Genomic DNA, 18,252 nt, shown 5'->3' with positions numbered 1-18,252 from the left:
TTATCACAACAGCTAACATAACCACAGACAGCTTCACTTTTGTCTTGACATGTGTGCTCAGCGGTAGGTAAATTGACATATTGGACCTTTAACTTTGAATGGTCAGTATGGGTTAACATTATCAATGTTATCATCGTAATATTATATATCGTGTAGTCTAACAGCGTCTTTAAACGTATTTTTTGTTGTCATTTTCGTTCATCATCTTCTTTTATATTATAGATTCCCCTAATGGTTTCTTCTGTGGACGTACGAGGCGGGTTGGTCTGCAGCACGCCAACACCTGACTCCCTATTGGCTGACAAAGTTTCCTCCCATTCCAATCACAAGATACGTGGTGCCGAGCGGTCATTGGACACAGTCTTGCGGAGGCGGACTCCTCGCCTGATCGTGGTCAACATATCACCGGAACCTTCCGCCTCCTCACTCCCTGTCTGCGCGTCGGTAGAGCCAGTTGCCGTCGGGGTTGGATCATCGGGGAGGGCGGGAAAAGGGAACTGCCCCTCACCGAGGGCGTGTGCACTTGCTACCAACTCACCGATCTTCTCAACAAGGCTGTGCCGATTGGCTGCGATCATCTGTTCCTCCTCTGACCCCGCCCCCATCCCCATCGCTAGACCTCCGTGCTGCTGGGCGTAGACCTCCAGCGCGGCCCCTGATCCCCAAGCGGTGTTAGGAAGGCTCAGGCGTTTGGGTGACGCTTTCACGTAATCGAGTGCGCCCTGTGCGTCCTCGACTCCGGCAAAGAACACGCATTCCTCGCTGCCCACGCGCACGGGAACCCCGCCCGCACGTCCTGCACCGGGAGAATGCGAGTCTCCGGGGACAGTGGGCGTCTTCACAGGCACGATGGGCGGTCGGATGGGGATGGGCCCCGCGCTCGACAGCGTGCGCCTCACGCCTGGTTTGGTAGATGGGGTTCGGCGGATGGTGGCAGTGCCTGGAGTCCCTGCTCCGCCTCCGCCCCCTTGTCCCAGTATCCCATGAGCACCGGGGCCAAGAACACCACTGGGAAGTCCGGCTGTACTGGCCGGCCTCTTGGTCTGGATCATGCGGCGGTAGTTCTGAGCGATGTTGGAGTGGCGAGGAATGGTGGAGGACCTGTCAAAGTCTGTTTGTCCGTCTGGACCTTCAGCGTCACCGTTCACTGAGTAGCAGTCATAATCTGAACCTGATGCACATGAAGAAAGACAAGAAGAGAGAGGATTGCCATCATGATGCAAGGAAAAATGATCTTAGTGATCCGTGTAAGATTAAAGAATAATACAGGTTTTTGTCTCGCCATCAACTGGCTGCTACCATAGCTGCTGCTAGCTGCTACTGTGTCTGGATGCTGTTATGTTTGACGACTGAAGCTAAACACTAACACTAGTAGCTCCTGTTGCAAGATGCAATAGCATTGGCATTGACTTTAGTAGCTACAAAAGCTAAAGGCCATATCATCAGCATGCGACTTTAGCAGCTCCTGTTGCCAGATAGCATCCATCATAGTTAGCAGCTACTATCGCAAGATGCAGTAGCATCGATTTTTTAATTTAGTAGTTACAGTAGCTAAATGACATAACATCAGCATTTAGCAGCTCCTGTAGCCATGTGGTGTAGCATTAGTGTTTGACGTTAGCAGCTTCTATAGCGAAGCACCATAGCATTAGTGTTTGACTTTAACAGCTACAGTAGCTAAATGCCATAGCGTGATCATATTAGTTAGCAGCTCCTATCGCAAGATGCAGTAGCATCGATGTTTGAAGTTACAGTAGCTTAATGACATAACATCAACATTTAGCAGCTCCTGTAGCCATGTGGTGTAGCAAAGCACCATAGAATTAGTGTTTGACGTTAGCAGCTTCTATAGCGAAGCACCATAGCATAAATGTTTGACGTTAGCAGCTTCTATAGCAAAGCACCATAGCATTAGTGTTTGACTTTAGCAGCTTCTATAGCGAAGCACCATAGCATAAATGTTTGAAGTTAGCAGCTTCTATAGCGAAGCACCATAGCATTAGTGTTTGACGTTAGCAGCTTCTATAGCGAAGCACCATAGCATAAGTGTTTGACTTCAGCAGTCCATCTAACTGCTAAAGTCGATAGCTACGATAGCTTAAGAATTGCTAAATCTTACCCTTACATAACATTTACCTCTAACCGCTCAGTCTCCTGAACCAAGTCCATTGAGAAAACTATCAATTTTAGTTCAAATGTCTTATTTTGTCACTTCAGTGTTTGAAATCCTTTATTCAGATTGACCTCAGTGACACAATGTGACCACACGAGGCAGCAGTAGACCAGCAGCTCCTGTGTCCCTGTGATGTTAAAATCACTGATTTTCTCTATGGACTTTGGTGTGGGAGAGTGAGTGGTTTACATACTTGGAAGAGTCTGTCTAACGGTGAGATAACGACGTGAAAATGGAGCTTCAGATATCGTAGACTTGTTCGCCAGCAGGGGGCGCTGAGTCTGCGTCAGTGCCTCAAACAACCACACTTACTAATAACAGAACAATCATTTTTATCGTGGAGTATTCAACTAAATCACTTTCATACAGAAACTCATTTAATATAATTCACTTTCGTCTGTTATCAGAGACACAGCTGTCATATACTCCTGCAGATGATTAAAGGAGTCATTTACTTTTTTCATTTTATATTTGGGCTGGAGGGGGGGGGGGCACTTTTAAATACTGATATATCAGTTAATAAAAAAATATGAAAAACATAATCAATTTTACTTAAATTTTTACAACAAAAACAATAAAGATATGGAACTAGAATCTACTAAATAAGGCCTCATTAGGGTGAATATGAGTGAAAGCACTGGCGTAAAGCTCAGGGTTGAGAGTTTGACCTTGTGAAGGGATGGTGTCTTCAGAGCAGGACGGGGTCGTGGTCTCTGTGCTGTATCCACTGGAATACTGAAGGGAGTCTCTGCTGCTCTTCTGCTGCTCCATGCTCAGTCCTCGTGTCAACACCATGGCCAGGTCACTGGCTGCAGGAGACACTTCCTCTCCATGCTGAGGTCACACAGGAAAGAGTTAGTGGTTTAATAACTAAACTAAACGCAGTTCAACATGAATCCAGGTTTATTTTTCTTTGTTTGTTAAAGTGATATTTCAGATCACACAGTCCATCAGCAGAATTAATGTGCTGCATAATCATAGTATAATCTAATATATTTATATGGATAAACGGATACATCGTTAACGGTCTCTAAAACCATGGCTGCCAGCAGGAAAAAGAACGTTTAAAGGTGAATTATGTAATAAATCTTAAGCAACTGGCCATAAAATCCTCCTAATATGTCACAGAGACTCAGGAATAATGTTCATATAACAAACTGAACTCACCAACAACAACAGTACAGACAAAATATTTGCATTAAAAAATTTTTTTGCAGACTGTAAATCATGTTTATGTTTTGAAATCATGTTTTGTCATGTGGCGCCCCCTACCGCTGTCTACCAATCATTGCAGTCAGTAGAGTCTCACCTGGCGAGCAACCACGGGTTGCCAGTTACGTCAGAAAACGAAACCTAAAAGACCTCTGTATTTTGAATTTGAATGTAGTAACTGTTTTTGGCCACATTCTTACATATGGCACCTTTAAGCAACTTTATAAAAGACTTACCTCATATAGCGCTACAATACGGTAAGAAAATGTTCATCACTTGTGGTTAGACAGCTTTTTCCAAACAGGCAACTCAAGTTTCAGTAGCTTTATAAACCACTCACTCTCCCACACCAAACCCCATAGAGAAAATCAGTGATTTTAACATCACAGCACACAGGAGTTGTTGATCCACTGCTGCCTCCATCACTCAATCAAGTTCAAATGTCTTATTTTTACAATTGGGCATTAAAGATTCTTTGTTCTAATAAACTTTAGTGACACAAAGTGACCACACGAGGCAGCAGTCGACCCGCAGCTCCTGTGTCCCCATGAGCTAAAATCACAGATTTTCTCTATGGTGTTTGGTGTGGGAGAGTGAGTGGTTTACAAACTTCAGTTTCCTGTTGGAAAAGTCTGTCTAACAGTGAGATAAAGACGTGAATTTAGATTTTATTGGGTGAGCCTTGGCTAAAATCTGTATTTTCTTTTGGCAGCCATGTTTTGAGTAAGAGCTGAGCTCACAATCTCCTGCTGGTAGGAACTGGATCTTCTCAGTCCGTCTTTGACAAAGTCACAGTCAAACTAGAGGAAGTTCTACCTTGGCTGCGATCGTAGCCGGGGTCATCCTGGCTCTTTGTCCGTCATCGGAGTGTGAAGGTCCGGTGTAAGCCTGAGAACCCGCCGATGCCTCGTTCTCCCTCAGCCTGTCCAGAGGTTCCTTCCTTCTCTGAACTGCTGCTGCTGCTGCTGCTGCTGCTGCCACCGGCTGCTCGTACTGACCTGCTTTGGACCAATCCTGAAGAGGTGAGTAGAATGAATAAGCAGTGGGCAGCATTAACATACACAGACTTGTCCATTATCCAGCAGTTTGAAGCCCTTCATCTCAGCGGGGGCGGGGGGGGGGGGGGGGGATGAGGCTGAGTGCTTGTGTGGGTGAGTGTAATTGGTCGGCTCTTCACATTCTGCTTTGTTTCTCCAGAAAGTGAGACAGCCCAAAAATGAAAATAAAATAAAATAAGCAGCATGCGCCGTGCAGACACCGTGATTATGTCAAACAATGTGACTTCTGTGACTTTTAGTTTTTATCCCAAAATAACAAATGACAAAATGTAGCACAACAGTCGAACGACATATTCTACTAGATTTGCTGGAAACAAGGAGTTGTATCATTTTGAACCAGTAGGGGGCAGCCATCAACTGGCAGCTACCATAGCTGCTAGCTGCTACATGCCACCGTGTCTGGATGCTGTTGTGTTTGATGTTATCTGAAACTGAAGCTTAACACTTACGTTAGCAACTACTGTAGCAAGATGCAATAGCATTGGCATTTGACTTTAGCAGCTACAATAGCTAAATGCCATATCATCCCCAGTATATTCAGTATTTGACGTTAGCAGCTATTGTAGCCAAGCACTGTAGCATTAGTGTTTGACTTTAGCAGCTACAGTACCTAAGCATCATAGCATCATCATATTAGGTAGCAGATAGCTACTGCAGCCAGATGTAGTAGCAACAATGCTTGACTTTAGCAGATACAGCGGCTAAATGCCATAGCATCAGCATTTGACATTAGCAGCTACTATAGCCAAGCACCATAGCATTCGTGTACGACTTTAGCAGCTACTGTCCTGTAGCCATGTGGCGTAGCATTAGTGTTTGATGTTAGCAGCTACTGTAGCCAGATGCAATAGCATTGGCATTTGACTTTAGCAGCTACAACAGCTAAACGCCATATCATCCCCATGTAACATTAGCAGCTCCTGTTGCCACATGTAGTAGCATCAGTATTTGACATTAGCAGCTATTGTAGCCAAGCACTGTAGCATTAGTGTTTGACTTTAGCAGCTACAGTACCTAAGCATCATAGCATCATCATATTAGGTAGCAGCTAGCTACTGCAGCCAGATGTAGTAGCAACAATGCTGTTGTGTTGGACTTTAGCAGCTACTGTCCTGTAGCCATGTGGCGTAGCATTAGTGTTTGATGTTCGCAGCTACTGTAGCCAGATGCAATAGCATTGGCATTTGATATTAGCAGCTACCTTAGCAGACATAATGACACTGGCTTTAAAAGGTCGCAGCTGTCGTATCCAGAAGCTGTGGCATTTGCTGTGGTTTCATGCTAGCAGTTACTGAAGCCACATGCTGTAGCCCTGACATTTGATTGGCAGCTATTGGCGTCAGTAGATGCTAACACAAGACACCGATGACACATCATCTGATGACAGGAGACAGTGATGTCTCCTCACAGGACAGACACAAAAGTGAAAGAGTGAGTTTAGCGCCCCCTTCAGTGTGGTGAAACTTATTGGAACATGTCTGCCCCCTACTGGTGAAAAAGTGAAATCTAGTAGGAAATCAAGTTTGATTGTTGTGCTGAATCTCTGTGACATTAAAAACAAACCAAGTGTTGTTCACTGCTTCAAAACGATGACGTAATGAATGAATTGATCAGGTGATGAAACGAAAAAGAACGAAAAAAGTCAAGGACGTTCATCGGAGATGTTTTTAAAGAGAAACACGGGAAAATGTGCAACCGAGGAAGTGGCAGCCAATGAGGAACAAACCTTCCAGACAGGAACCTTTGATGTGGGAGAGGAGGAGCAGGATCCGGGGGGACGGATATAAGGAGGGGACGCAGGAACAGGAAGAATGACAGAGAGAGGTCTGGTAGAGCCAGAGTGAGAGAGAGAGGGACGGAAGGTATCGAAGGACGAGTCAAACTGCAGGACGAGAGACAGTCGTGTCGTCAGAGAGAGAAAAACAGGAAGGAGGAAGCGAAAGTTTTAACTCAAATAAATGTCTTAACTTTGACAAAATGGCTTCACTTTAACCAAATGTCTTCGCAAAAACAAAGTAGAACTGACATCATTTAGGAGGAGGAATGAAGTCATGGAAAACAACGTGATGTTTTTCCACTTAGTGTCATTTTCCCCCTTAACATCTATGTTTTTCCCTAATACTAATGGTTTTTCTTAGCATCCATGTTTTTCACTTAACTTACATGTTATACAAATTAAAAAAGGATTTTTTTTTAATTGTAACATCCATATTTTTCCTTAACATCCATGTTTTTACTTAACATCCATATTTTTCCTTAACATCCATGTTTTTACTTAACATCCATGTTTTTCCTTAACATCCATGTTTCTCCTTAACATCCATATTTTTCCTTAACATGTTTTTCCTTACTGTCCATATTTCTCCTTAACATCTATGTTTCTCCTTAACATCCAAGTTTCTCCTTAACATCCATGTTTTTCTTACTGTCCATATTTCTCCTTAACATCCATATTTCTCCTTAACATCCATGTTTCTCCTTACATCTTTCCTTAACATCCATGTTTTTCCTTAACATCCATGTTTCTCCTTAACATCCATATTTCTCCTTAACATCCATGTTTTTTCCTTAACATCCATGTTTTTTCCTTAACATCCATGTTTTTCCTTAACATCCATGTTTTTTCCTTAACATCCATGTTTTTCCTTAACATCCATGTTTTTTCCTTAACATCCATGTTTTTCCTTAACATCCATGTTTTCTCCTTAACATCCATGTTTTTTCCTTAACATCCATGTTTTTCCTTAACATCCATGTTTTTTCCTTAACATCCATGTTTTTCCTTAACATCCATGTTTTTTCCTTAACATCCATGTTTTTCCTTAACATCCATGTTTTCTCCTTAACATCCATGTTTTTTCCTTAACATCCATGTCTTTCCTTCACGTCCATATTTTCCAGTGTGGAGCTGATCAGAGACATTTGATGCCTCTATCAGACGTTGGTAAAGTGAACGTGAAGGTTTTTCATGTGTGAAGCACAGATGCTGCTGAAGATCACACACATGAATATTTACTTTGCCTCGCGATCATTCGCTGAAATTATATTTGCTGTTGTTGTCGTTTTTTTTCCCTGTGAGCAGATGTGCAGACTGAGACAAACCCCTCAGTCATGAATAATAAAAAAAAAATTAAAACAAATCTGTGATTCCAGGGAACAGTTTATGTGTGAGAAGCTGCTATAATGAAGACTGCACAGAATATTTCACCAGTCAATGCATGGTTTTGTCATTATAATTCAACACTTCTGCAGTGAAGCAACACAAACACAACACCAGCAGCTGATCATCACTTACCCACATATACATAGAATATATTTGCTGTAGTTATATTGAAAAATCCTTAGTTTGTAATTAAGAGGTGCATTTTTTATGTATGCGTCTATATGTATACATATATACATATGTATATATATACATACAGATATTACAATATAGTTCAAATCATATATGGATATGTGTGTATATTTTGAGTCTATGGTGACAGGAGATATATGTGGATTTAAAGGTTGTTTTTCTGGACTCGTGAAAAGTTGTTTTCCCCTTATCTTTTTTTCACTTAACTTACATGTTTTACCCTTTGTGTCCTTTACGTCCATGTTTTCCTTAAAGTAAAAGGGTTTCCTGAATATAAATGTTTTTTTCTTAACATCCATGTTTTTCCCTGAACATCTTTTTTTTTTCACTTAACTTACATGTTTTAACCTCCTTAACGTCCACGTTTTTTCCCTTAAATTCGTGTCAAGGCAAACTGAAAATGTTTTGTTTGAGTTTCATTTTATTTTTTTTACAAAACCAAAGTGGAACAATTTTTTTCAGTATATCTTTTTGCAATAGAAAAATTCTGAATCTAAAATATTATATTTGTCTGTATATATATATAGGTTTATAAGCCCAAACACTCCCGATATATCAGCTAAAAGTCTATGACATTCAGGTGAACTCATTCAGTACCTTTGTAAGTTTCTCAAATGTATTTATTGACCTGTATGACCAATAAAACTTATTTATATGTTATTTTCTGCTGTTTTGCATTTGTTTTTCTCTTCCTCTGTGACTCACCGTGGTCGGGGAGCTGCACTCGCTCACTGACTGACAGGTTTCTGAAGCCTCTGACGACGCTGAGCTCGACGATTTCTGCGGCAGAGACATGGAAATAAAAAGATTGTGTTTACTCGTCAACAAACAGTGTGTGTGTGTGTGTGTGTGTGTGTGTGTGTGTGTGTGTGTGTGTGTGTGTGTGTGTGATATTCATATCTTTATAACAAAAACAATAAACATGAATGAGATAATGCAGATTGCAGATTTGTAAACCGAGAAAAGAGATTTGTGTGATTGTTAAGAGGTTCTGATGTGAGCTGTGTGCGCCACCTGCTGGACACCCTGTGCTGGGACATGAAAAATCACGCTCACTGTTTGCACACATGGAGACAGTCTACAGTATCTGAAAATACGTTTGCAGTGTTATTGTGTTGTTAGACTGACTTTTCCAAACCCCACAGAGAAAATCAGTGATTTTTTCACCTCAGTGACACAAAGTGACCACACGAGGCAGCAGTAGACCAGCAGCTCCTGTGTCCCAGTGAGCTAAAATCACTGATTTTCTCTGTGGGGTTTGGTGTGGGAGAGGCTAAAATCAGTTTTTCCTCATGTTTTCTGGGACTTAGCGTTAACTGAAAAGCTGAAATGTCTCTTTAAAGCTGCAGGATGTGTGTGTGTGTTGTGTGTTGTGTGTGTGTGTGTGTGTGTGTGTGTGTGTGTGTGTGTGTGTGTGTGTGTGTGTGTGTGTGTGTGTGTGTGTGTGTGTGTGTCATGTCGATCTTTCACACCTGGCTTGTGATGTCCGAGGGCATGGGTGAAGGCGGCTTGGAGTAAATATTGGCGTCCTGGGATACAAAGCCCGAGTCGTGGGAGGAGACGCTGCTGAGCCGGTGTGCTGCGATGCCCCCCGGTGGCAGAGGCTGGTGTGGCAGGCTGCTGCGGTACCGATAGGAGGAGGAGGAGGAGGTGGGTGAGTGTGGTTGGGAGCCGCCGCCGCCGCCAACACCCGCACTGCCACCTCCTCCTGATGAACGGGAGGCACTACTGTGGGCGCTGTTCACACTGCTGCAAGGGGGGGGGGACACAAACAAACACACACACACACCACAGCAGAGAGAGAGTGTGTGAACGTATGAGGATCCAAACACACACTGAACTACGACTGATCATTATTCTCATGATCAGTTATTTTCTGTTTTGGTTCAGTCAACAATGATGTTTTTTTCCACAAACTTAAAATGATTTCTTTGTTTTATTTTAATTATTTTGGCTATTAAACAGGGTGAGCTTTCATGTTTCAGGCACAGGGGGGCGCTGACAGCACAGTCTACCGTGTACACTTTATTATTATCGGTTCAAGTGTTAATTAAAAGCAGTTTCAGCGTCTTGAATGTGAATATAATATACTTTCTGTGATTTTTCAGCTTAAATTAGAATATTTTCTACTTTCTTTGCTCCATAAAATGAAGAAATCATTCAAACTGAATCATTTTGTGTTTGTGGCCAAAGAGTTTCACAAACACTGATCAATATTTTTCAACAAGAGAAAATAACCGACAGATAAAGCAAATAATGTCACAAAACAATACATGTTTAAACATGAATATACACACAAATATCTGTTTTACTCACACAAACACACAGAGTAAAAAATGAGTGGACAAACTGTAATTACACACTGCCACAGACAGGGGGAGTGAGAGTCACAGCGAAGGCTCCTCTTTCTTTTTATTTCAGGTTTGAAAGGACATCGTCTGTGTGCGTGCGTGCATGCGTGCGTGCGTGCGTGCGTGTGTGTGTGTGCGTGCATGCATGTGCGTGTGCGTGTGCGTGTGCGTGTGCGTGTGCGTGTGCGTGTGCGTACCTGCACATGCTGCTCTTGCGTGAGCCGGAGCTGCTCGGAGATGAAGGAGGCGTCTGATAGGACCAGCTGTAATCTGAGCCTTTCAGATCCTTAATCACCTGAGGGAGAAACACTGTTCATCCACCATTTCTGTGCATGTGTGTGTGTGTGTGCGTGTGTGTGTGTGTGCGTGTCACCTGTTCACCAGCAGGGGGCAGCTTGTGAGGGTCAGTGGTTAACACAGTGAGGTCATCGATGATGGCCTGCAGGTGAGTGATCTCTCCTAACATGGCGATCTCTCCGTTCTACACAAACACACAGTGAGACGTATACATTTGAAGTTAATCCCGTATCTTTTACTATCTTTTTTTATATGTACTGTATATACTCCTCCTCCTCCTCCTCCTCCTCCTCCTCTCACCACGACTGGCTGCAGGAAGCTGATGAAGGTGCAGAAACGTCCTCTCTCCTCCACCAGAGCTCGTCTCACCGCCTGCTTCTCCATCTCCTCCATCAGGAGACACATGTCTGTGACGTCCTGCATGGCACTGTCCACCTGAGGCTGCAGGTCGCCTCGCCCTGACACACACACACGCACGCACGCACGCACGCACGCACGCACGCACGCACGCACGCACGCACGCACGCACACACGCACACACACACACACGCACACACACACACACACACACACACACACACGAGAGTCAACAAACAATAACAAGACACAGGTCAGCGAGGAGAAGACGGCGTATGAAGGAGACAAGTGTGGATGAAAAGGAAGCGAGAAAGGAGACATGGAGGAAGGTGTGTCATACTGTAATACACACACACACATATATATATACATACATAGATACATATTTGTATATTTATGTTAATTATATACACACATACATGTTAATTATGTTAATTATATACACACATACATATATACGTACATACATACATATATACACATATATATATATATGTATATATATACATATATACACATATATATGTGTATATATGTATATATATATACACATATATATACATATACACATATATACACATATATATACACATATATATACATATACACATATATACACATATATATGTGTATATATGTATATATATATATATATACATATATACACACATATATATATAAATATACATATATACACATATATATATATATACACATATATACACACACATATATATACACAAATATATATACATATATATATATATATATATATATATATATGGTATATATAATAAAACAGTATAATGATTTTGACTTAGTTTACTTTAGTTTGAATGAACTTTATTGATTTATTGTATTAAAGTTTTTTGTTATATTCAGTATATAAGGAAATGTTTATTCTTATTATTAATAATATCATTGTTCTGACTGACTGTTGTTTTTCTTCCTGCAATGAACGAATGAAAAGATTTGACTTTTTGAAAGGAAAATGAATTGAATTCTTTTTTTTGGCCACATGGGGGCAGCAGACACCAGCAAACCATCAAACATTATGTATTTGACCCTGAATAATGAGGATTTATTTTATATATATATATATATATATATCATACATTTGTACAATAATGTGATTGATGTGTGTGTGTGTGTGTGTGTGTGTGTGTGTGTGTGTGTGTGTGTGTGTGTGTGTGTGTGTGTGTGTGTGTGTGTGTGTGTGTGTGTGTGTGTGTGTGTGTTAATAAACTAATCTGTGAGACTTTCATGGTTGAATAAAGGTTACGGATGAATGAATGAATGAATGAATGAATGAATGAATGAATGAAGTAAATTAGTGAATGAATAAATATCACATCACAGTTTCCTCCTGTAACTTAAATAAACACATTCATTCAGTCAGTCATTCTTGCTGCTGTGTCACATGTCCTGATGTTCTGTCATTTATTCTTAAAATGAACTGACTTGTGTGTATGAACTTTATTTAAACGTATAAATCCATACGTTATAAACTTCATTACCATTATAGGGTTAAATATTGTTGTTGTTGTTTTTTTAAATTGCAGCCTTTACACATGACCATTAAATGGGTATACACAGCGTACAGTGTGAGTGATGATGATGGTGATGATGATGATGATGATCATGAGGTGACGACATGTGAGCGACAGAGATACTTACCCTGCATCTCTAACACAGCGAGGACAAACATCACAGGGAACAGAGACGGTCGAGAGAGAGAGAGACAGAAATAAAGAAGGAGGGGAAGAAACAGCAGAACTTATTGTTCATGTTAGAGACAACAACAACAAAAAAGCATCACAAGACGCAAGTTAGAGCAAAACAACAGTGAAAATAAGTCAAACATCAAACAGGACACAAGAGAACTGATTATGTGACGAAGCTCATGGTGTCAGTTTAAATCTGTGACGTCTTCAAACTGAAGTTTGTAAACCACTCACTCTCCAACACCAAAGTTCATAAAGAAAATCAGTGATTTTAGCTCACAGGCAGCAGTGGATCAACAACTCCTGTGTGCTGTGATGTTAAAATCACTGATTTTCTCTATGGACTTTGGTGCAAGAAGAGTGAGTGGTTTACAAACTTCAGTTTACACAAGGAAAAGTCTGTCTAACAGTGAGATAAAGACGTGAACACGTTCTTAAGAAGCTAAAACAACTTTTTCACATCATAGATCACACTCAAACTGTCCCTTTAACTAACGTGATTATGTGCTGTATTGTTAATAACATCATAAAATGCATTTAGAACGTTACATTTATTACAAATCCAGGAACGTGTTCTCAGAGTTAAACCTTGTACCAGAGAGTTTTTAAAATAAAATAAAATGAATAAGATGACACACTCTTGTATTCATCTGCCTGGCAACTGAAGCTGTTCCAGAGAGAAATCACAAATTATTGGCTGCTGAATCACAGAGTGAGGAGTTTCAGGACGAATGAGAAAAGACTGCATTTCCACTGACTGCCACTAGATGGAAACATAAGCCTATTATTGTTTCAACCGTTATCAGTCTGCTGACCTCTGACCTGAGTGAGCGACTCCAGCTTCTTCTACACGTGTTGATCCATCATCATGTGATGCAGAGAAGAGTTAAAAACATATGAAACATCTCCCACTCACTCTCCCACACCAAAGTCACTCACTCTCCCACACCAAAGTCACTCACTCTCTCACACCAAAGTCACTCACTCTCCCACACCAAAGTCACTCACTCTCTCACACCAAAGTCACTCACTCTCTCACACCAAAGTCACTCACTCTCCCACACCAAAGTCACTCACTCTCTCACACCAAAATCACTCACTCTCCCACACCAAACCTCATAGAGAAAATCAGTGATTTTAACATCACAGCACACAGGAGTTGTTTATCCACTGTTGCCTCCATCACTAAGTTCAAATGTCTTATTTTGTCACTTCAGTGTTTGAAATCCTTTGTTTAGATTGACCTCAGTGACACTAAGTGACCACACGAGGCAGCAGTAGACCAGCAGCTCCTGTGTCCCTGTGAGCTAAAATCACTGATTTTCTCTATGGACTTTGGTGTGGGAGAACAGCTATTGTAGATTTAAACAGGAGTTGTTTTATTAGGTGGCTAACATTTCATTAACAGTGAGGAAGAATTTCACTGTAACTACAACGACTGCAGATCTCTTTAATCCACTCAGATCTATCATTGGCTTCAGTGACAGTGTCTGCTTGACCTTTGACCCCGAGTGGTTCTGCTGACCGTTACCTTTGCGAGCCTTCTTCTGCAGCTTCACGGTGTCAGACGACTTCTTCTTGATCTCGTGTCGTGACCTCTTGTACTCTGGAAAACACACGAGTGTGAAGAACACTCTGCGTCAACAACACAGTACTTCTTCATTTAGAATAGAACTTTATTTGTCTTTATTCACCTTTTCACACACACATTAAAAAAAGACCTTAACAAAAATAAAAATACGACATTTCCTACATAAATGATGTACTTTTACTAGATTTCCTACACTAATTGTGTACTTTTACTACATTTTCCTACATAAATTATGTACTTTTAGTACATTTTCTGAACAAATTGTGTACTTTTAGAGCATAACTACATAAATGATGTACTCTTACTACATTTCCTACATAAATTGTGTACTTTTACTACATTTTCTGAATAAATTGTGTACTTTTAGTACATTTCCTACATAAATTGTGTACTTTTACTACATTACCTGAATAAATTGTGTACTTTTACTACATTTCCTACATAAAATGTATACTTTCACTACATTTCCAACATAAATTGTGTACTTTTATTACATTTCCTAAATGAAATGTATACTTTTACTACATTTCCTACATAAAATGTATACCTTTAATACATTTCCTATATAAATTGTGTACATTTACTCCACTAAAACTGAAGTTTGTAAACCACTCACTCTCCCACACCAAACCCCACAGAGAAAATCAGTGATTTCAGCTCGCGGGGACACAGGAGCTGCTGGTCTACTGCTGCCTCGTGTGGTCACTTTGTGTCACTTATGTTGGTATTAGTTAAGAATTTCAAATGCAGAATTTGACCAAATAAGACATTTGAACTTAGTGATGGAGGCAGCAGTGGATCAACAACTCCTGTGTGCTGTGATGTTAAAATCACTGATTTTCGCCATGGATTTGGTGTGGGAGAGTGAGTGGTTTACAAACTTCACTTTTCTGCTCAAAAATGAATGACACTATTCTTATCATTAGGACCTAATTGATTTTTCTTTAGCTTGATCAAGTCTAAAATCTTTAAGTTTACATTTTACATGGAAAGAATAAATATTTGACAATATTTCGTGTGTGTGTGTGTGTGTGTGTGTGTGTGTGTGTGTGTGTGTGTGTGTGTGTGTGTGTGTGTGTGTGTGTGTGTGTGTGTGTGTGTGTACCTTTGGCGTGATCCTTATCCAGCTGGTTGGCCGTCTTCTTCCAGTCTTCGATCTTATCCTGTAGAGGAGTGATGAGACTCTCCATCAGAGCACTGCAGAGAGAGAGAGACACAGAAGACATTAAACTCTCTCACTCTCTTCAAACTGTCCTCAAGGGACGTTTTCAGGACAACAGCACCAACCATGTCATCATTCACCTGTCCTCTGTCCTCATCATACACCTGTCCTCTGTCCTCATCATTCAGTGCTCTGACCTGTCCTCTGTCCTCTGTTCTCATCATTCACCTGTCCTCTGTCCTCGTCATACACCTGTCCTCTGTCCTCGTCATTCACCTGTCCTCTGTCCTCGTCATTCACCTGTCCTCTGTCCTCGTCATTCACCTGTCCTCTGTCCTCGTCATACACCTGTCCTCTGTCCTCATCATTCACCTGTCCTCTGTTCTCATCATTCACCTGTCCTCTGTCCTCGTCATACACCTGTCCTCTGTCCTCGTCATTCACCTGTCCTCTGTCCTCGTCATTCACCTGTCCTCTGTTCTCGTCATTCACCTGTCCTCTGTTCTCGTCATTCACCTGTCCTCTGTCCTCGTCATACACCTGTCCTCTGTCCTCGTCATTCACCTGTCCTCTGTCCTCGTCATTCACCTGTCCTCTGTCCTCGTCATTCACCTGTCCTCTGTCCTCGTCATTCACCTGTCCTCTGTCCTCGTCATACACCTGTCCTCTGTCCTCGTCATACACCTGTCCTCTGTCCTCGTCATTCACCTGTCCTCTGTCCTCGTCATTCACCTGTCCTCTGTCCTCGTCATTCACCTGTCCTCTGTTCTCGTCATTCACCTGTCCTCTGTCCTCGTCATTCACCTGTCCTCTGTCCTCGTCATTCACCTGTCCTCTGTCCTCGTCATTCACCTGTCCTCTGTCCTCGTCATTCACCTGTCCTCTGTCCTCGTCATACACCTGTCCTCTGTCCTCGTCATACACCTGTCCTCTGTCCTCGTCATTCACCTGTCCTCTGTCCTCGTCATTCACCTGTCCTCTGTCATCGTCATTCACCTGTCCTCTGTCCTCGTCATTCACCTGTCCTCTGTTCTCGTCATTCACCTGTCCTCTGTCCTCGTCATACACCTGTCCTCTGTCCTCGTCATTCACCTGTCCTCTGTCCTCATCATACACCTGTCCTCTGTCCTCATCATTCACCTGTCCTCTGTCCTCATCATTCACCTGTCCTCTGTCCTCATCATACACCTGTCTTCTGTCCTCATCATTCACCTGTCCTCTGTCCTCATCATTCACCTGTCTTCTGTCCTCATCATTCACCTGTCCTCTGTCCTCATCATACACCTGTCCTCTGTCCTCATCATACACCTGTCCTCTGTCCTCGTCATACACCTCTCCTCTGTCCTCGTCATTCACCTGTCCTCTGTCTTCGCCATTCACCTGTCCTCCATCTTCGTCATTCACCTGTCCTCCGTCTTCGACATTCACCTGTCCTCCGTCTTCGACATTCACCTGTCCTCTGTCTTCGTCATTCACCTGTCCTCGGTCCTCTGTCTTCGTCATACACCTGTCCTCGTCATTCACCTGTCCTCTGTCCTCATCATACACCTGTCCTCTGTCCTCATCATACACCTGTCCTGTCCTCATCATACACCTGTCCTCTGTCCTCATCATACACCTGTCCTCTGTCCTCGTCATTCACCTGTCCTCCGTCTTCGTCATTCACCTGTCCTCCGTCTTCGTCATTCACCTGTCCTCTGTCTTCGTCATTCACCTGTCCTCGGGTCCTCTGTCTTCGTCATACACCTGTCCTCTGTCCTCGTCATTCACCTGTCCTCCGTCTTCATCATACACCTTTCCTCTGTCCTCGTCATACACCTGTCCTTTGTCCTCATCATTCACCTGTCCTCTGTTCTCATCATTCACCTGTCCTCCGTCTTCGTCATTCACCTGTCCTCTGTCTTCGTCATTCACCTGTCCTCGGTCCTCTGTCCTCGTCATACACCTGTCCTCTGTCCTCGTCATTCACCTGTCCTCCGTCTTCATCATACACCTTTCCTCTGTCCTCGTCATACACCTGTCCTTTGTCCTCATCATTCACCTGTCCTCTGTCCTCGTCATTCACCTGTCCTCCGTCTTCATCATACACCTGTCCTCTGTCCTCGTCATTCACCTGTCCTCTGTCTTCATCATACACCTTTCCTCTGTCCTCGTCATACACCTGTCCTTTGTCCTCATCATTCACCTGTCCTCTGTCCTCGTCATTCACCTGTCCTCTGTCCTCATCATACACCTGTCCTCTGTCCTCATCATACACCTGTCCTCTGTCCTTGTCATTCACCTGTCCTCCGTCTTCATCATACACCTGTCCTCTGTCCTCGTCATTCACCTGTCCTCCGTCTTCATCATACACCTGTCCTCTGTCCTCGTCATTCACCTGTCCTCCGTCTTCATCATATACCTGTCCTCTGTCCTCATCATTCACCTGTCCTCATCATACACCTGTCCTCTTTCCTCATCATACACCTGTCCTCTGTCCTCGTCATTCACCTGTCCTCTGTCCTCATCATTCACCTTTCCTCTGTCCTCATCATTCACCTGTCCTCATCATACACCTGTCCTCTTTCCTCATCATACACCTGTCCTCTGTCCTCGTCATTCACCTGTCCTCTGTCCTCATCATTCACCTGTCCTCTGTCCTCATCATACACCTGTCCTCTGTCCTCATCATACACCTGTCCTCTGTCCTCGTCATTCACCTGTCCTCCGTCTTCATCATACACCTGTCCTCGTCATTCACCTGTCCTCCGTCTTCGTCATACACCTGTCCTCTGTCCTCGTCATACACCTGTCCTCTGTCCTCATCATTCACCTGTCCTCTGTCCTCATCATACACCTGTCCTCTGTCCTCATCATTCACCTGTCCTCTGTCTTCATCATACACCTGTCCTCTGTCCTCATCATTCACCTGTCCTCTGTCCTCATCATACACCTGTCCTCTGTCCTCATCATTCACCTGTCCTCTGTCCTCG

General features: G+C 42.6%; 1 protein-coding gene across 1 annotated transcript in view; it reads right to left on the bottom strand.

The window, feature by feature from the left end:
• Positions 1–323: 323 nt before the first annotated feature.
• Positions 324–18,252, bottom strand: part of mtss1lb (MTSS I-BAR domain containing 2b) — a gene marked incomplete at both ends in the record, with an annotated part of 37,046 nt that continues 19,117 nt past the window's right edge. The window contains 11 exons of the mRNA XM_083900690.1: positions 324–1,171; positions 2,812–3,007; positions 4,202–4,399; positions 6,170–6,325; positions 8,504–8,578; positions 9,271–9,547; positions 10,347–10,444; positions 10,523–10,630; positions 10,747–10,904; positions 14,059–14,133; positions 15,224–15,315. Of these exons, the coding sequence (XP_083756816.1) occupies positions 324–1,171; positions 2,812–3,007; positions 4,202–4,399; positions 6,170–6,325; positions 8,504–8,578; positions 9,271–9,547; positions 10,347–10,444; positions 10,523–10,630; positions 10,747–10,904; positions 14,059–14,133; positions 15,224–15,315 (2,281 nt within the window). The remainder of the gene's footprint in view (positions 1,172–2,811; positions 3,008–4,201; positions 4,400–6,169; positions 6,326–8,503; positions 8,579–9,270; positions 9,548–10,346; positions 10,445–10,522; positions 10,631–10,746; positions 10,905–14,058; positions 14,134–15,223; positions 15,316–18,252) is intronic.

This window comes from Microchirus variegatus (assembly GCF_963457635.1).
Source record: "Microchirus variegatus genome assembly, chromosome: 14".
Taxonomy (NCBI): Eukaryota; Metazoa; Chordata; class Actinopteri; order Pleuronectiformes; family Soleidae; genus Microchirus; species Microchirus variegatus.
This window is presented reverse-complemented; position numbering and strand designations above follow the sequence as displayed.